Source organism: Scomber scombrus, chromosome 19 (genome assembly GCF_963691925.1).
Source record: "Scomber scombrus chromosome 19, fScoSco1.1, whole genome shotgun sequence".
Taxonomy (NCBI): Eukaryota; Metazoa; Chordata; class Actinopteri; order Scombriformes; family Scombridae; genus Scomber; species Scomber scombrus.
This window is the reverse complement of record NC_084988.1, coordinates 27,420,307-27,441,451: the sequence shown is the minus strand read 5'-3', so window position 1 is coordinate 27,441,451 and position 21,145 is coordinate 27,420,307. Positions and strand designations below refer to the sequence as shown.

The 21,145-nt window shown below is 38.5% G+C and overlaps 1 protein-coding gene across 1 annotated transcript in view; it reads left to right on the top strand.

Moving 5' to 3' along the window:
* The first annotated feature begins 334 nt into the window (after window positions 1-334).
* The window catches only part of gabra2a (gamma-aminobutyric acid type A receptor subunit alpha2a), a 62,876-nt gene continuing 42,065 nt past the window's right edge, over window positions 335-21,145 (top strand). The window contains 2 exon segments of the mRNA XM_062439852.1: window positions 335-419; window positions 3,268-3,369. Of these exon segments, the coding sequence (XP_062295836.1) occupies window positions 335-419; window positions 3,268-3,369 (187 nt within the window).

Here is a 21,145-nt window from a genome sequence, read left to right as displayed (position 1 = left end):
AAGGCTTGTCTATCTCTACTGTGTTCAGTCAGTGTCCAGTTTCTCTTGGCAACCCAGAGGACACCTGTCGCGTTTCAGGTAGGAAGCAACTATGTTTCGACAAATTAGACTTAATTGGACGCGTTTTACACAAAATGAGCTGTTCGCAGCCATGCAGTGTTTGGATGGGGAGTCTTGGTTACTGGACGAAACAGACCGTCATTGTCATAAGACTAAACCTTTGTGTCTTTGTGGAGAGACACATCTGCGTGGGGTCCGTTTAATTGCAACATCTGATGCTTTGTGTAATTATGCGCTCTGAAAGCGTTTCCCGTCTTGTTTTCAGGCTTCAGCAATGAGTGGACGATGGGGCTCACATCACATGTCTGTGTTGGTCTCTTTGATGGTATTGTGGCAGACATGGTAAGTTTTATATCTGTGTCATGTATTTTCTTTTATGGACAGAAATAGCGTTCTGTAGCGCTTGGACTACTGGCTGGTCGCGCGCACAGGCAGCGTAACACGGCTTTCTTCTTTCCCACCTGAAGGCTGGTAAAAATGAATGTTGTGTTAAACAGCAATAGTACTACAAGTAGACTGCTAGCGACGTTAATGCTCCTCGTTAATGTGGGAATTCCTAGCAATTTTTTTTCTGACACAATCAGTGTGCTTTGTGCGCTCACTGTACTCTCACGTAGAGAGCGCAGAGCCAAACCTCCTGAAACATCTCACAATTTAACAATGATTTACCTTTGATGAAAAAAAATATACCTATTACAATGTGATGCGCAGTTTTAAAGACTTCGTATTCTGATAAAATAGACGTTTCGAAGAATCATTTTTATTTCAGTAAATCTCAACTTAGGTGGTCTATTGTATGTCATTGTTACCGCCCATCACCGTGCACTTAGTAGAAAAAAAGATAGAGGGAGTAGGCCTAATAAAGGAACCATTTGTAAAAGTTAAAATCCAAATCTATATTAATCCTAGCATTAAATTGGAATCCCATTAATTTGTGTAATATTGAAATAGATTTTACACCGCTTTTAGAAACTGTTCCACATGAAGAACAGCATGTGATTACTCTCAGTGTGATACTGTCTAAATGTAAACTATCCAGGATAACCTACTGTATTGGCCTTAAAAAAGCAAATCTGTCTAACGTCCTACATGGAAAGGTTGTGCCTTGGTCATTTATTACTCTGAAAAAAAGAGAAAATAAAGGACATTCATACTGAGACATTCAAATATAAATGGGGTATTTAAAAAGTTCAAAGAGCAGTGCATCTTGTCTTCCTTCTGAAAAGTCTCTTGTAGTACACAGTACATCACAATTTGTAACACATTATTTTGCTGGATTTTTGTTGAATAAATATGAGAGTTTGAGGTAAACAGTAAAAGTGCATGTAGGCATTTCTAGCTGTGTGTGGTGTGTGGAATTAACTGTCACATTGTATTTTGGACATTTGAATGTGTGCACTAGAAAAGGCTGTCCACACTCATTACGACAGTTCACAACATTTAGTTAGACACTTTTATAATCAGGGCAGTCATGACTCTGTAGGACAAAAAAAAGTGTTTCAATATAAAATATAAAATATTTATTTTATCTTCATGCTTTCATGAAATATGTTAAGCTGTGGAAAAGGGAAAACAAACAAACAAAGATTGGTCAGTGGGGGTTGAGATATTGATCCTACATTCTCATAATGCAACTCAATGAAAATATAAAAAAAAAAAAAAAAAAAAACCCTCTTCCTTATAAAGGCCTACTACATCTTTCTATCTCCAGATTGAAAGATGTCTGCTGTGTGATACATTTGTCTACTGGCCACAACTGAGATAACCTTGATGATGTCATCAAATTATATGTTGTCACTTACTCCAAAACCACAAAGGACAGCTGTTTTCACAGGATGAGTATTAATAACTATGATTAGTAATGTGACCTTTATGTATAAAAATGGTGGAATGTCCCCCTTAAATAACATGGTTACCATTAAGATTGTGTTAAGTAGTATATTGTAGAGGTCTTCACTGATCTAACATTTCTGACTTGATTTGATACAGACCTGATACAGACACATGTGTAATGTGCATAAATTAATGTTCCAACAAATGATACTGATCCAGAAAGGGCCTGATGTTAATCCCACTGTGAATAGACCTGAGGATAATTGCATTCAAAATGACCCATACAGACAGACAACAGCAACACTGTCAGCAACATGAAGCTCCACCAATTAACAAGTTGCCAGGGTGGAAAAAGACCCTCACCCTCTCCCTCTGCCTCACAAAGAAAAAAAGACTTCTCCTGTGTTTATGATTATACACATCGTGATCAGAGCTGACAGGGAGTCTGACAGATCCACTCAGATTGACATTCTAGACTAGAGACCTGCAGCAGTACAACAAGACACCAACAGGCCTGATAAGACAGGACCGATTCATTCATTTTCAGGTCCAGTCTCAGTTACAATGAAATAATCCCTCTGATTCTGGTCTTTATGCTATGCTAAGATAAGACGTCCAAACTCCACCACCACGAGATTGATATTGATCATCTCATCCTGTGCTTTGAGAGAAATCCAATAATAGTATTTCCCAAATGAACGTTTACTTTAAAATACCAAGAGATCACAGTTCAAAGTGACATCTATTGTTTTGTGATTTTGAAAAAGTCAAACAAAGCCAGTTCCCTCTATTGTTGTGGGCTGACTGATCAATCCTAATGCCTCCACTGTTTGGCTAGTTTCTACAATGATCATGGACAATCCTCCAAACATGCTGTAAAGGAAGTCATAAGATACTTACACATAAAGAGGTCACTCAGAGAGTAAACAATGTTATTATAAGTCATTGCTTGAAGGTTACTCTGCATGACCGACTAGTTAGCCTTATACTGCAGGATTTCAATTTAAATTGTGTCATAATTTTACATACAAGTAATAGATAGATAGATAGATAGATAGATAGATAGATAGATAGATAGATAGGTAGGTAGGTAGGTAGGTAGGTAGGTAGGTAGGTAGGTAGATAGGTAGGTAGGTAGGTAGATAGATAGATAGATAGATAGATACTTTATTAATCCTGAAGGAAATGAATACACATCACAGTGCATTTTTCCAGATTTAGTATGAAATCATGTGGGATGAAATGGATTTAATGTTGTAGGTAGAGATTATCAAGGTGTGTTATCATCCACAGTGCTTGGTCTAATGCTGAGTTCTCATTTTCTTTCTCTAAGTCCATAATCACATATTTGTCCTTCATTTAGGTACAAAGCAGATGCCAATTCTACAAGCACCTTCAAAGATATTACAACATTCACCAAGATCCTGGACAGTCTGCTGGATGGATACGACAACAGACTGAGACCAGGTCTGGGAGGTAAGGCGAGGCAGACTACACCTGTACATGTACAATATGTGTGTATGTACACCAGCAAAGGGGTACTCTAGTGACTTACTGTAGCATATTCCAAACCCTTTTGTTGCAGGATAACCACATCCAAACATCTCAAGCCTCACACCAGGCTACAATGTAGTGGACCAGTCTGTCCACTGAGTGCACAGAGACTAAACTCATATCAACTCTCCATTAAACTACTGCTACTCCATTACACTACTTGTTACTTAAAAGGTAATCACATTACTTGTAATGAATGGAAGTTATTGTCACCAAAAGGTTTTGTCATTTTATCACCTTGACAGTAGTGTGCATCTCTAAGACAGATGGCGTATGCAGAAGCATTGGTGTGTGTTGTGGTTGTTGCTTATATAACTGAGCAGTAAAGATGCACCAAAGAGCTAATTCACCAAGTTGGCTTATTATTATTCTTTATGTCAGTATGATAGATACAGTATCTACAGACGTTACATGGTGTCAGAGTAGTCTGTGTGTTTGTGCAGTGAGAGGCTGTGCTGGCTGAAATTGAATCCACATAGTGAATTTGAGTTTGACTGCCCCACGTGGAAAGATTTTCACAGAGATTTTCACACTTCAGGCTGGGTATGGTGGTTAGTTAAAGACAGGGAGATTCAAGTGAGTTTTCTGATTCATTCAATGGGAAGCAACATATTCAGTTCCTTTGAATTTATGGCAGAGAAAAATGGACTATGATGTTGTTCTGAAGAAGTTTGGTGAGAGAGATATAGACAGATTACCTAGTGGTGGATATAAAAGATAAAGCCCCAGCAGTTCCTGTTCATGGTGGACTTAACACTGGCACAAGTCATTGAACAGGTGCGTCAGGCAGAGGAGATAACAGAGCAGGTTAATCGCCAGTCCAACCAACCAGAATCCCAACTAACTAATGTTAATGCTGTTTGGCGATGTGATGGCACACAAAAGAAAAATATGATGCTGGCAGCGACATGAAAGCAACAGCCTAAAGTGCTTTTACACTACATGTCACATTCACCCGTTCATATGCTGATGGCAGGGGCTGCCATACAGGGTGCCATCAGGGAGAGCTAACACTCACACAGTGTTGGCACATACCTTAGTATCTTGCCCAAGGACACTTTTACATACAGACTGTAGGAGCAGGTAATCAAACCACTGACGCCTCTACCTTCTGAGCCACAGCAGCAACAAGTGTAACAAAAAGGGACGTTGGGGGTGTGCATGCCAAATCAAAGCTGTGAGGGAGATGCACAGAAAAGGGGAAACAGCTATACTTTCTGGGAGAAGTTGGCAGGGTGTATGTGATAAGAAGGGAAGGCAACTGCCTGATAGGTCACCCTAAGGCTGTTGAGATGGATCTAGTAGAGGGTGGATGAGGTTAGCAGCTTTTCCGGATCAAATGAATTGCTGAAAACAGAGCCAGTGAGAATAGCCCTACAAGAGGACCCCACTCATACAGCCAGGCAGATACTTTTGCCAATCATGCCACTGGTTAAGAAAGAACTGCAGCGTATGGAAAGCGAAGGCATCATTGAGAGGGGTACTCAGCCAAAAGCCATGGTGCCAACCAAAGAAGAAGGAGGCTCTTTGCTTCGCAGACCCAAGTAAGCTGATCCAAGCAGTGAAACATATACTGCCCACTGTGGAGGAAATGGCCTGGGTATATAGGCAAGGTGCCTGAGTTAGTCAGAGACTTTTAACAGGTGAGGGGGACACCTACTCACCTTTACTTCTACTGGAGCCAGTCCAGCTGAACTGTTAATGGGCAGGAAACGCAGAACTACAGTACCTACCTTACAGGACAATCTGGCCAGACAATTATGAAATTCAACATGCCGACGCCACAGCAAAGCAGAAGTTGGCCTACTAATACAACTTGAGGAAGGGAGTGAGGCTGGGCCCTGAGCCCAGGGGACACTGTGCTCACAAAATTGGATGAACAAAAACAATGGACAATGCCAGCCGTCGTCCATAGCCCCAGCTCCACTCCGAGGTCTTACATAGTAGAGATGGCTCAGTTTAAATGCCACAAAAGGAAAAGGCACCATCTGTTGGCCACATCCAACACACCCACATCCATCAGGGTCAACCAAGAAAAGGATATGGACACTGAGGTGACCTAAACTACAGAAACACCAGTCACTCTCACATCTGGGACAGATGTTACTTGTGCTGGCAGAGTGAGTAAACCAGCAATCAGGCTGGATTTGTGAAACCCATGCTCTGTGGGGTTTATTTTTCTTTTGAGGGATGGTATGACATGTGACAGGTGTACAGTTGATAAAAGCATGAAAATGTTAGAGTTGAGTTGTTAATTGTTATAATAATAGAATGCAGTATTTCCTCTAGGATGTTTTTCAGCAGCTGGGGCTAAGGGGCCAGCACTTGGAGTAAACAACAATATGTAATTAAAAAATAGGAAATGAAGTGCATTTTCTTACAAAACCAAGTTTAGAACTTATAGGCGCGCAATTGGTCGAATGGTTAAGAGGACAGGCCGGAGGACCTTTGCTGCATGTCACACTCCCCTTTCTCCCGTGATTTCACGTCTTTCTACTGCTAATAAAAAGGTGTCTATGCCAGAAAAAATCTTTTTAAAAAAAACAAACTTTACAACATATTTATTTACATGTATTTATACATGATATATGCCCACAGTTTAAGGGGGCAAATTAATATTTTAAAATGTTCAAAAATGAACTAAAATTACTTTGTAGGTTAAAACTGTATAATTCTTGACATTAATAATTACTTGTGAATTATAACACATTGTAATAAAACATTGTAATGAAAACATAGCGAAATATTTTTTAACTGTAAAACTAAAACTTAATGTTAGCTAAATCTACTCTTTTCTCTCGATTAGCTGTGCACTGTAGGTCAGACTGGAGAAGTAACCACTCACGTAACAGATGAATGATTACTTCTCACTTTTTTGTACTATTTAAACAGAAAACACATTTATGTGGTGATATTTAGATTTCTTACTTTAGTTTATTTACTGGAAATGACAATATAGGCAATAATGACTTAACCAGAAACTTCCAACTCCATTGTGATCTCTCTCTAGCCTCTATACAGGTATCATAGAGATAACTCCTCATTTTAACTTAATAGAAACAGGGTGTCCGACAAAGGTTAAGCACAAAACAATATGCTGCATCAGGCTGCGCTCACAGCCAGCTCCAATAAAAAACGACGCAATCAAACTGATTTTGCCACTACTGGATGAATGTAGCAGACATGCTGGAATGCTTATACCCTACACATGTCAGGACAGAGAACAGTACTATACAGACTTTTTTTTTGTTGTAGCTGCTATTTCTGTTAAAGAGTCAGTAATAGAAAAATATTTGTTTTATTTTTGAAAATACTAGAAATGTAGGTAGCATTAAAGTTACTGTTCAGGGAAGCTTTTGAGACATCGTCCTAGAGGGAGAGATGGAATGAATGGAAATTTCTTTCCCCAAAAGGTTTTGCTACTTTATCAACTTGACATTGGTGTGCATGTCTAAGACAGATGGGGAGTGCAGAAGTGTTACTCAGTGTCGTGGTGGTTGTTTATATGACTGAGCAGTAAAGATACACAGAGGAATGAACTCACAACATCAGCTCATTCTTTATGTCGGTAAGATAGACATTTACAGAAATGATAGTAGTAAGTACAAATGAATCCTTTAATGTTCATTGAATTATAGGTTAATATCTATGCAGTATTGGTTTGTGTGTATTGGTGTAAAAAACAGTCAAAAATGAGTGGAGACATAAAATGAATCCAGATGTTTCCATATGGATCACCAGAGCACATTGAATATTTTTATTAGGATGAAAATGTTGAGAATCATAACTCTATGGCCCTCATAGTCACCAGATATAAACCAAACAGAACACTTACTGTATGGATGATTTGTGTTAGATGGTATGATGTCTGACACCACGAACACACTGAAGAATGGTGAAAAGCGGCTTGTGGTGAGTTCTCATGCAATCTCTATGTAAACCTGCGGCGTCCACTTTGTGTGACTGCTGAGTTTGAACTGAGATGTTATAGCTTCATGTTGGTCAGTGTTTGGATATTTTTTCTGCTTCAAGTTCAAACCTACTTACACACAAGTGATTAAATAGGCTGTTTATGTCGGGCATGTAGATGACATCATGATCACTCCTGGTCTGTGATGTACCCACAGACTAGCAGAGCAGCGCCTTTTCATCCTCAAATACACCAGTGATGTCTCTCTCCGTGGCAAGAATAATCTCTTATCAAGGATTTAGATTATTTATAAGATTCCTTTTTCCACTAAAAAAATAAAGTTTAGTGTGGAATGACATCTCTTTGGCATCCTATTTCCCTTCAGAGAACATCATGTCAGCAATGTTATTGGTTCACATCGGTAGTGTTTCATCAAAACACTAAATGAGGAAATATCTTTTGGAAAAATTCTGTTCCTCCTCACACAAGGAGAACTCAAGCTGTTCTGTACCCTCATTGTAGAACAGCAACTTACTAACACACTTTTTTCCTTGTGCTTGTAACCCATTTTTTAACTGTGTTTTTTGGGCACTGTCTAAAAAAAAGATGCCAAGCTGAAGAGTTAAGTACGGACAAATAAATAATGAAAAGGCTAGTGCCAGCAAAGTGGACACACAAAAAACAAAACAGCCTGCTGTTATTCTAATAATAGTTAGCATAGTGGAGGCATGACATTATCTGTATTTATGGCTCATATGGTAAATCCGGAATAATTTACATTTCCACAGCAGTATTTCTATCAGCATTATATGTCATATTCACCACTCGGCTGCTCTATTTGTAAGAACAAATACTAGTTTCATTAGTCATTATGGGTTTTTTTTTTTTTTTTTTGCATCACTGTTGAATTATCAATGAACATAACTCTTGTTGTAGGTTTGTCAGATTAAAAACTTAGCAGCAGAAGGAGGGATTTTGAACATTGAACCACTTCTTTAATGTGAAACGTTTTTTGCAGGAAGTATGGGTTTTCATTAACAGTAACTAAACAGCAATCCAAAATGGTAAAAATGTGAATGAAAACAGTATTTCTCTTAGAAAAGAGGCATTCAGACTTTGTTGTTGTACTGATGAATTTAATCATGTTACATTATACCTACATTATACTGAATTTATCAAGATAACAGATAACTATGGAGGAAGACTGTTGAGTTTTACTGGCACATTTACCAGCTAGACAGTATAACCCCATTTCAATTTGTATGCCACAGTCTAATTGTCAATGTATATCTTGAATGAACATAATAAAAAACAGTGATATGTTCTTATTCTGATGTCTTCATGAAGCCAAAGCTACTGGAAACAACATCAGTGTAATCTCATTGATTATAATAAACAGGGATGACACACACAGTCAGCCAGAGGCATAAGCAAATTAAGTGACTGCCACCAGGGGGCCTCAAAACAGGCATCTGTGCATTACAACATTAAAGCTGATTTATACTGTGTGATGCAGAGTTTGGTTCAGCTCACTCTATGGTTTGAGATTCGATGGGAGGCCTTTGATTCATATTGTTTGTATTGTATTTGATATATGAAAAGTTAATGCTAATCAGTGTTGGTACTCTACTCTTCAGTCTTCCAACCACTGAAAGCACTTTTTTTTACTCAACACTCACATGAAGCTGTCCGTCATTGTTGTTATTGTTGTGTTTTCTTCTCTAAAATGCAGCAATACGGCCACCATCTGTTTTGTCAGCGATGACAGCATTTCTACAAAGCTTCTCCTGTAAAAACTACAACACTACTATGGTGTATAAGGGCCATATTTGTAAAAAAAAAAAAGAAGAAAAAAACTGACCTGGAGGAGAGGGGGTAATATTTCGAGAAAAAACTTTTTCTCAGACTTTCTGAGATTAAAGTAGTAAATTAAAGAGAAAAAAACCCCTCAGATATTCTCTGACATTATGAAGTCACACATTTGCGAGAAAAAAACCTCATACATTTATGAGAAAAAAAACTTTAAAAAGGTGTCTTATTCTGCCAAACAATCACATGGAGAGACGTTGCTCTCTACCGACTGTGGAAGAACTGATCAATTTGTACTTTTCAGTTGGGTTTAGCAATAAGGAGATACTTGTTATCTTATCCCAGAATCGCCATATCATCCTAAGCATCCAGACATACATTGTATATCCAAAATACATTGTATTTCTCATAAATCTGTGAATTTTCTTACTCACAAATTTTCGACTTTATAATGTCAGAGAACATCCACGTTTTCTCTCTCTCTCTCTCTCTCTCTCTCTCTCTCTCTCTCTCGCATATTTGTTAATTTATGATGACAGAGAATATCCAACTTTTTTTCTCGAAATATATAATGGTCCTGGTCGGGTTCATCATCCTTGTACTGCTCCTTAATGTGTCTATCTTCCACCTCACCGATAAGATGTTGTACTATGTGTAGATAGCTCTAAAACTGTCCTGTGCACTGTGGTCTTTATGCTCCTATCAGCCTTCACATGAACATGTGTGAAAATGCAGGAAAAAGCTAGAGCACATATCTTGATTGAAACATTTTTTTCAAACCAATGCTGATATGCATTTCATTGAGTGTGCCTTAAATCATTTTAGTACAAATATGGGGATTTTATACACCGTCTGTATGGTGAGGTATTGTTAGACATTATAATTGACATGTTTATTATGATTAGTAGATAATGGTGATGGGGATGCTGCTTTGGTGTAGCTGGTTGGGCTTGGCTAGACTCCTTTAGTTGGACATGACATCAAAGCTTGGTGGTTGGCAAAAAGGAATAAAAAAGGATGAAGGGAAGCTGCTGGCTGCACAATACAGGTCATTGTATGCATGGTGCATGAGAGACAGTAGCAGCTTTATTATTCCCAGTGTCTGACAGCAGATCTTACTATTGCATTTATCTGGAAATCTCTTCAGTGTATTTTAGCTAATGATGTGATGAATTAGTGCAGCTAAGTGTTCTTCTACAATTCTTCATAATGATTGACTGAGCTTCTTTAAGACTTCCCGTTCAAGGATGTCAAAATCAAAGTTGTGCTATGCATGCATGTTTCTGCCAATGTATTGCAAGCCTGAGTTAACCCCCAGGGAATGAGATGTATTTTGAGATGTTTTCTAAACTAAACAAAAATGCCATTTTCCAAAGTCTTTCTAAAAACCTTTTCCCACATGACCTAATGCAGGTTTCTATTTCATTACGTTGTTACATATAAACCAATATAAATCCTTGAGCCAGTAGCCACAAAAATGGACTGGGCAAAAAATAGTCACGGTTGCCATGCTAAATGTGCTAACAGACACACAGCTGGAGCACTCTAAAAGACAGAGCGTTCATTGTTGCTGATGTTCACATTTTAAAAAGTAAACTCAGAGCTCTCCTCCTGCCAGGCTTGGTTTTATGCTTGATATACTTAAGGGGACTGGTAGAGATAATAGGGGGGCTGTGCTTTTAGTAATCCATGCCATCTGGATTTCTAAGGGTCCATGCATCAAACTAGAGGAAGTTATGATGGTTGAATGGTTATTACAAAGGGTTTTTGTTTGGAAGATTGGGATTCGATACCCATCTGATGCTAAATTAAAGCTGATATTGACTTTTGATATAAACACTACACAGTGTTTATATGTTCATATAAGACTGTATGGGTGCCTAGCAGGCCAGCTGACAGTCTTGCCTGGGCCCGGGATGAGATAATCTTAGATGGGCCCCCACGCACCCGGATCTCTCCTTTTCCCTTGCTCTTCCTCTCCTCTCCTCTTCTCTCCTCTGCTCTTCCTCTCCTCTCGTCAGTGTTGGGGAAGCTACTTTGCAAGCATAGCTTGTAAAACTACATGTAGTTCAGCCTGGCAGTAGGCTTTGAACAAACTACATTTCTACCCCTGGAGAAATGTAGTTTGTAAAACTACAGCTAAAAAAAGGAGCTTTAGCAACTACTTATACTCATTATACTCATTTAACTCAGCGTGTAAATCAACATGTGGTGTATATGAAACTAAATATAATAGCCTACAAAAAATTCACATTCCAGCAGAAATATGCCTCTCAACTCAGTTTAATTTTTTTAAAGAAAAAAAGCTGGTCAACATACTGAAGGTTCACCATAGACATGTAATCTATAGACATGTTAGGTAATCTATAGACATGTTGGGTAGTCTATAGACATGTTGGGTAATCTATAGATATGTTGGGTAATCTATAGACATGTTGGGTAATCTATAGACATGTTGGGTAGTCTATAGACATGTTGGGTAATCTATAGATATGTTGGGTAATCTATAGACATGTTGGGTAATCTATAGATATGTTGGGTAATCTATAGACATGTTAGGTAATCTATAGACATGTTGGGTAATCTATAGACATGTTGGGTAGTCTATAGACATGTTAGGTAATCTATAGACATGTTGGGTAATCTATAGACATGTTGGGTAGTCTATAGACATGTTAGGTAATCTATAGATATGTTGGGTAATCTATAGACATGTTAGGTAATCTATAGATATGTTGGGTAATCTATAGATATGTTGGGTAATCTATAGACATGATGGGTAATCTATAGACATGTTGGGTAATCTATAGACATGTTGGGTAATCTATAGACATGTTGGGTAATCTATAGACATGTTGGGTAATCTATAGATATGTTGGGTAATCTATAGACATGTTGGGTAATATAAGAGAAAATGAAAATCCTACCCCCAATATCCACATGTAAATCAGAAATGTAAATCAGTCTACAAAAAATGTAATAAAAAACCCAAAGAGGCAGACATATTCTAGATCGGTGTCTTCAACAACAATGTTGGCTTGTCATGACATGATTTTCTTTTTTTTCAAAAAAAATGTTTAATTAACATTTATATTATATAGGTCTTTTTTAAATAAAAAATATTTCATGTGCAGTTGGTCGAGTGGTTAGAGCACATGCCATATACGCTGCTAAATAAAGGCGTCCATGCCAACAAAATCTTAAAAAAATAAAATAATAATATTTCATGTTATTGGCCAAAATTGTAGTTTGTAAATTGAGTTAAACTACAAAAAATGACCCAAAAAGTAGTTGAAATACTTGACGCAGCACAAAATATGAATGTAGTTTAACTACCAGCAAGTTACAGCTAATTGTAGTTAAGCTATGTAGTTCAACTACATGTAGTTTAAGTCTCCCCAACACTGCCTCTCCTCTGCTCTTCCTACTCTATCAGACTCGGTCATTTTATTGGGCCATGATGCAGGATCGCTGATATTAAATATCTGATCAGTCTCTGATCCATCCTGCTCTGACTCTCTGCGGGGGGCAGCGAGCCCCTCCCGCTCCACTGTGACTCTCTTCTCTCTCACTGGTAGCCTGACTCTGTCCCTCCATTGCGGGGCAGCTCTCCCGCATCACTCTCTCGGTCACCTGACTGCAGCTGGATCTCTCTCCTCTCTGACGGAGCTACCAAACTCAACTGTTTCTGTCAAAGATAACGTGTTGTGTCAGGCTTTTATACAAGCTAATGGACGTTAACATCAGAGCTGACCTGTTAGGTTACGTTACAAGGCTGCCGGTAAACGTTGGCTGCGCTGTTTCTTACCTTGCTCTACGTTGACTTTACTAGTTCCAGCTTCACTGTCACCACCTTTTTTAAAATATTTGTTTAGAAAATCTCTAAGGCCTCTATTTTTCTTTTTCTTCTCTTCTTCTCTTTTCTTTCCTTTTCTGAGCACCGGACTTGTGCTGACCGGACATTTTTAGCGTACTGAACTTCAAATGACAACATCACATTTTGATCAGTGGCCAAACCATTTTTGTGTTGGGGGTGGGGGGGTTCTTGACCACTATTTCAAGAGCAATTAAGAAGAAAACAATTAAAAGCTTTTATGTAACTCAAATATTACATTTTTTCCCACAAAATAGGCCTATTTTGAAAAGATTATTCCATAATTTAATGTGGGGCCAGTTCTGGGCCCCCCCTACCCTGGGCCCGGGACAACAGACCCGTTTGCCCCCCCCCTTACCGGCGGGCGTGGTGCCTAGTAATAGTTAAAAATGGTGCCATTTCCTGCAAAATAGAGCCTTCAACCATGACTAAAGCTGCTTTTTCACTATAAAGCTCAGTTTATATTGCACTCTATGTTATATTAATTGTTTTATTGTCTTCTGTGTAGCTACATAGTGCATATATTTTATACTTTTTTATATTTTAACTTAATTTTTATTTAGAATTAATCAAGTAGTTGTTGGTGTTGTTTTTTTGTGTGTGTGTTCCTAAAAAGTCTAAAAATCATAAGTTTTCTTGGATGGGCTTCAAATCAATTCTTTCTTTCTACCATGTGACCCCAGAGGGGCTCCATAGAAGGTGCTGTAATATACAGCAAGCAAGTAAATTAGGAAGACACTGTCTGTGAACTGTGTGTGCATGGTGTGGGGGCATCAGTGTTCTCACTCATGTCACTGCTTTTTGCTTTTGAGTGGGCGTTCCGATTTGGAAAACAGTGCGTAGCGTGTGTGGTCAAAAGAGAATAAGTGAGCGCTTATGTGATGATGAGGCTGCGGGGACCGGAGCAGAGAGCATGATATTAGACACGGGGACCAGCCAGAGGACAACCAGCGCTTAGAAGCAGAACTGGAACATCCCGCCTGCCATCTGAATAGACACACTGAGATCAGGCTGAGCAGGCAGAGGGTGAGAGAGAGAGAGTAGTTCTGCTGTAAACAAGCACAGAGACCTGGAGAGAGATGAGAGCAGCTGCTCGCCAACAGCTATGTGTGCTTACAGCAGAGAGCAGGAGAGCAGCAGTATATTATCTGTTGGAACAAGACTTCAGCCCATCCATCAGAGAGGACTTGAACAAACCAAGTGTAGCTGTTCTGGTGGCTATATAAACTAGATAAGACAGAATATTGCAGAGTATGTTTAATGTATCTGATGTAAATGTCATCACATTTTGGATATGTTACAATGATCTAAGAATATCAACGTTTCTAAGAAGATTCCCCCCCCCCCCCCCCCTTCAGCTGGCATTTCATGTCAGGGACTTTGTGTTTTCCCCTCTATTCTTTCCTCTTCACCTGTTGACCCATTTCTAGACCTTGACCTGAGCCCTCCTATTGTTGGCCTATTCGAAATCGTCCACGTTGTAGATTAAACAGATTAAAATATTCTTTCATCCCTTCTTCTGTCAGGTTTTTAAACCGGAGCAGATAAAAGCCAGATAAAGCTGGTACTGATGACAATTTGCATCTTTTTAGTGTGACTGTAGGTGTGTTTGTGTGTGTGTGTGTGTGTGTTTCCCTTTTTTTATTCATCTATTAGAGCTGTTATCTGGCACTGAGTATTTATTATGCATTTATTATCTTTTGTATTGCTCCATGTGTATATTGTTGTTTTATGGCTTTTATGGTTATTTTTATTTATTCATTTGTAATGGCTGCAGTATGGGTGGTTAGCCCAAGACAAATTTCCCGCCTGGTGGGAAAACATTTTTTTTTATCTTGATCTTGAATCGAAAAAGCTAGAGAAAGTTTGACACATACTACGTGGCGCCACCCCTAAATATGAACAGGTTTGGCAGCCCTTCCATAGATATTGAACATTTTCAGCCTCTACCCTCACGTCTCCCTGCTCAACCTAGACTGGTGTGACCAGGATTATTATCTATCCATATATCCATATATTTATTATGTATCTATAAATGACAGGAATGTCTGTCTGTTTGTCTGTTATTAGCATATCTCTCGAACCGTTCATCCTATTGATTTCAAACGTGACAGGTGTCTTGCTACGGGCACGAGTAAGTGCAGTGCCCAGTTTGACGTTGTTTGGATAAGAAATGTAAAAGATATAAATAAATATATGGGTAAAAGAAGCACACATTAGCTGTTAGCGCTCTAGCCGCTGGCCACGCCCCCTCTCACACACTGAGCACAGCACAGGACCAGAGTTAGAGAGGATATAAGGCAGCAGAGCTTTGGCAGCTACAATGTGAAATACACTTCAGACCCTCAAAAAAATGGATGAAACTGAAAACACTTGGAATAGCCCAGGCTACTTTGGACTGTCTTTAGACTTTGAATAAACAAACAACAATTCCGACTGCAAGGTCTCAAATTGAAACGAGCGATCGGCCTAATGGTCCCGAATTTAAGGACGTTTCAGAATCCCACACATGCAAAGCACAACCAGCTACACACAACAAGTGGCAGACAGAACGTGAACTTTTGTTGTGTAATTGTAACAATGAGCATTCAAACACATCAAACCAACAATATAGTAAACACACACGCAAAAACAGATTTTGCACGGGCACTGCACTAGTTATTAATAGAGGTGTGACGATACACTCAGCTCACGAGACGAGACGAGACGTGATTTTAACTATATTTTTAAGAAAACTTCAATGAGGAAATACATGACTGTTCTTTTATTTAAAATTCACAAAATGAAAATTGAATTGAATTGTTTGAACTAATCATCTTGTAATGAATCACTTTTTTCTACTTTCTAAATATATAATTATCATATGCAGTATGCAGCACTGTGAAAGGTTTCCCTATATAGATATTTTATAGATGGATCATTTTGGTATTTATGGAAATAACAACCATAAATACAAAAGTTAGATACAATCACAAATACCAAATATATAAATATATACATATAAATTAAATAAAGAATCTAATTATCACAAACTATAACATATTGCTAATAAAAAAACACAGAAATAAAAGTAAATTGCACAAATCCTGTATCACATAAACACACAAGTAGAACAACATATAAATTGTGTTATAATTTGGTAGTGTGACTCATTTTACTTTTTCTTTTTTTTGGTGCGCCCCTTAATTATAGCTTCGCGAGACAGAATTCACGTTGACGAGAAATATTGTCGCGTTTCGTCTCGCGCCTAGTTATTAATCAATCCACAAACAGAACTACTTCTTTTTTGTTTCTATTTGCAAGTGGTTATATTTTTTGTCTTCTTTTTTTTTTCTTGGGCTTTGTGACTCAGTAACAACTGCTGATACTCTAATGTTTGGATGCATATAGAAAGATAGATAGATAGATAGATGGATGGATGGATGGATGGATGGATGGATGGATGGATGGATGGATGGATGGATGGATGGATGGATGGATGGATGGATGGATAGATAGATAGATAGATAGATAGATAGATAGATAGATAGATAGATAGATAGATAGATAGATAGATAGATAGATAGATAGATAGATGGATAGATGGATAGATAGATAGATGCTGTGCTGTATATTTAAAATAATAAAACAGGGAATTACAATAAATATATATGTATATAAAATATATTGAAGCAGTAGTTTATAAACATGTACAGTCCATGGAACAGTCCAATGTGAGTGAGTGTGTGTGTGTGCGTATGTATGTACGTAGTTAAGTTACTTCAATTTGTGTTTCATGTCTCACACCCCAATGTTCTGTTGTGTATAAGAAACATTCAAATCAATAAATCACAGTATAATGTGAACTCATTTATGATTTTCAAGAATAGAACAATCTGTTTATTGTAAAGTCATAGGTGAGTTATCTAGTCTAAAAGTTTTTAGACTAGATAACTAGATAAAGTGTAAAAGTTTTGCTGTGTTTCATAGTTTGATAAATGTGGTGATCTTCACATGGTTGCATCATAGGTTGCAATCTACAGCTCCGATGACATTTCTACTGAAAAAAAAACAGCTTCAGCCTTGTGAAGTTCATTTATTTAGTGGGAGGGTAAATAATGTCAGTGCTACCTTTCAGCTCCCCCGGCAGTGCAAGACTGACAAATGACTGCATCATTGAAGGGGTACATGGAATCACTATAAAGCTTCATTTATTTTTGGTGTGTTGACAATCTCTCCACACAAGATGAAATGTGGCACGTTGCTCTGCATTTATACCTCAGTGACAGTAAGTAGAAAGTCATAGAAATGATCGAGTGGAGAGATCACACGGTTAACCTCTTCCACCTGCCAGGTTCTGACACCACCAATGTTGTTTGAGTCATGGATGAAAAAACAAATAAATAGAAGAGCATTTTTTGTGTGTGTGAATGAGTCTTTAAAGTTATGTGTTCTTTTTCCCCTTCTGCCAACAATAAGTGTGTTTAAATGCACAGAGATATCCTGGTTATGATCGTATGTTTTTGGAATATCCCAGTGATGTGTTGCACATTCAAACACCATACTGGTTTAAAGAAAACTGAGGGGTATTCCATTAAGCTAGTTTATTTCATTAAGCTTCACCTTTTTAACAAATAAAGATGAAACAATGAGTAGGAGAAAGCACAACTTTCCAGTTCAACCAACCAGATGTATCCTGGTGGTCGAGGGATTGACCCTCCGACCTTCCAGTCACGATCTGGTTTTTCTAACCTTTAGGCCACCACTGTCAACATAACTAGAAATATATAACGTATGCACTTAATCTGTCAGCAATATTTTTCTCAAACCATCTTCCCCATCTTGATAATTGCCCTTTTTGTCGATGTGTCCTTTATATTCTTCATACAGTTCCATCAGCAGGGTTTGTTCCACTGATTAACCAACTAACTATGGATAACTAATAGTTCCACTATATTATGGCCCCAAATCAAAGGAGCTCACCTAAGCAATAAATAAACTAAGGTTTCAACTTAACACAGTATAACCTAACAGACCTAATCTTTCAAATGACACACAAAGATTGTATACATCTGAGAAAGTCCCACACAGACACAAGAGGAAACTTCACCAAAAACAACAACATTAAATATCCAACACACTTAACTATTTTCAAACATAACCTATCAAAAGACATTATACTACATAGTTATTGGGATATACATAGATGACATTATTTTACAAAGAAAGAATCAGCTTCCCTGCAAATGATAACAAATTCAAACAAAGGAGATCTTTTTGAATACTAAATTCAAGTTCCCCCTTTGTCCATCTAACCTGATGGTTTCTTCCACTTCCTGTGGGCATAGTGGAGCGGATAAAAGCAACATTTTAGTGGAATTGTGCAAATTATGATACAAGCATGAAATTTGGTATATTTGTTCTCCAGAGGCTTCTGATCAAATCTGTCCTATTGGACATTTGAAAATCCAAGATGGCGGCCATTTTTCAATATGTCTGGCAAATTAGCCTCCAAAATCGCCTTTTTTATATTAATGTGTGTAGTTCTTTGATTTGATTAATCTTGGTGTCCATTCATATGTTTTCAAGTCTGTTGAGTTGGATTTTGTGATTTTATATAGGCTAGAGCCCAACAAATTAATTTTGTAAAACATGTATGCATTTTTTGCCCAATAAATAAATACATTCAACTCAAGATGTCCAGCTAATGTATAAATACAATCTTGAATAAGGGTATAAAGAAACAAATTTAGCTAACAATTATTCAAATTTGTTATTTTTTTGAAGCATTTCATGAAGTAATTCTTGATATATTTCTAGACTAATGTTGGCCTTTCAGGGCTATCATAAAGGCCTCAGTGCAGCAGCCTGATCCCATGACAGTCAGCAGAGAAGGCATCATTTTAAAGCCAGAGACAACAGCTCTGGAAAGCCTGAATTGTGCACTTTCATTTAGTGGTCTCCACATGTTGCTGGGGTGAATAGATCCTGAGTTATCCAACTGAGAGGACGGACTGTTTTTACCGAGAATTAGCACACAAAAAATTCCCCATCAACCAATCTGCGGATCACGTGCGTGCAACACCGTTGCAGCTCTAACTAGTAGTAATAAATTGCTGGTAAGTTAATAAACGATGACCCCATACTTTTCCCTTAACTCTAATATAACTTTGTCCCTGACAATCCTCATATCATTAATGCTTACCCCATCTGTTTGCCATGTTAGCAACAGTAGCTTATATAAAGAATATTGGCAGATATATTGATGTAAGAAAACAAGTTCTTGTCTTTCTAACATTCTTATCAGCATTGGCCACAAAAATTGATCAGGCTATATTTTTATAGGCTATATTTTCTCAGTTCCAGGGTCGTAACAGGATCAACCTTTGAAACTAAATGTCAGACCAGCCATGGATGTTAGCTCTACTAGTAAATCAAGGACCACCGACTGGACCAAGTGTTGCATATGTCAACAAGATAAAAAGGAAGATCTAAAGTCTCCCCAGACCAATCCTGTCAAAAAAGGAGATGATGGGTATGTGACCATGGCAAGGAATATTCCACCACAAACTCAGGGCCCAATTCCAGACCTAAGGAAGTCCTTGTTTTGTGGCCTTACACAGATCCAAAGGCACTCAGATCTACCAGACCCCAGTCAGTTCAGTACCTGGCAAGACCTTGTTGGGGCAACCCATCAACACCTTCAGGACACGGCCAACCACACCCCAACTGGAACTCCATCTTTCACCCAAGCAGAGTTCGAAACGCTCCTTCTCTCAAAAGCCCAATCAGAACGCTTCCCAGAGGATTTCCATGCCGTCAAATCAAGTAAAGAACTTCCCACTAAATTCTTCCCTTGCTCCACAATTTCAGCACAAGCTAAACCTTATCAGAGTAGGAGGCAGACTGCGATTGGCAGAGGAACTTGAACCAGGAGCAATGTACCCCATTGTCTTAGACCTCAGACATACAGTAACCCGTCTGATCATAAAGGATCAACCTCAGGATATGACATGCTGCAAGGGTCTAGCAGTTTTTGTATGCTGATGATTCTGTTCACCTCCATTGTGAACAAACCTGATTTCCAGCCTGGGATTAGACAGTAGGGTAATAGATGCATAAGTAAGCTGAAGGATTGATTTTCCAGTAATACAGGAGTGAGACTGGAATAAATGACTGAGAAATATGGTATCCCCAGGTTATACATCTTTTGTTACCTGCAGATAAGGCATTGTACAGCACAACATTAATTGACATTTATTTTTAACAACTGAAAAAATGTCTGTTACTTAGTTTTATACAGCTATACATTTTATACCTCCTGTCTCTCTAGAGGAGCTTAAAGACAGTGTAAAGTGAATTCAGACATTTTCTTCTAAACACATTAAATAGGTCATACATGTATTTCTAAAAAAGGTGTAAAAGGCATTTCAACCATTTAGATTTGAATTGTGGAGCTAGGCTTCACAAACTGTGTTTCAAGATTTCTGTGTCTGGAACACCAGAAAAGTCTCCAATAACACCACAAAAAGTTGCTAGATTTGTCGCTAGTTGCTTTTGAGAAAAAAGTAGCTAAGAGGATTTGGAAAGTCGCCAGATTTGGGAAATCTGTGATTTTGTTTGATGGTGTCATGGCAACGAGCCGCAAATGTAACAATATTGTGCAGGCTATGTTTACGGAGTCAAATGAGGTGGAGAGTGAAATTACATTTCTCAGATAGACCTACGTATTTGCCACGAAGCCTTGTCATTTTAATATAAGTAGTATTGACTGTTGTTTTAGCCTTCCTCTAGGCCTAAGCTTATCCCTTTATTTGCAAGTTGTTGTTTTTTTCGCGAACCCATTTCGTCTGAGAGCCCCGGCAGTGCAGCAAAAGAGCCAGTGGTGGCTCGCTAGCCCCAGGTTCCTGACCCCTGTACTACAGTCTACAGGTAGCCAGTTAGCTGAGTAACTGCTAAATTCCACCGGGTCCGGATCCGGTCATAGTCAATGTGTGTACTTCCATCAGCTGCGGAACGGCTTTGGCATGGCTGCGGAACGGCTGCGGAACGGCTCCGGCAGTCCGGAGGCCTCCTGTCAGTCCTCAGAATACTGGCATTTCCCGATTGTTGCTTTAACGATTTGT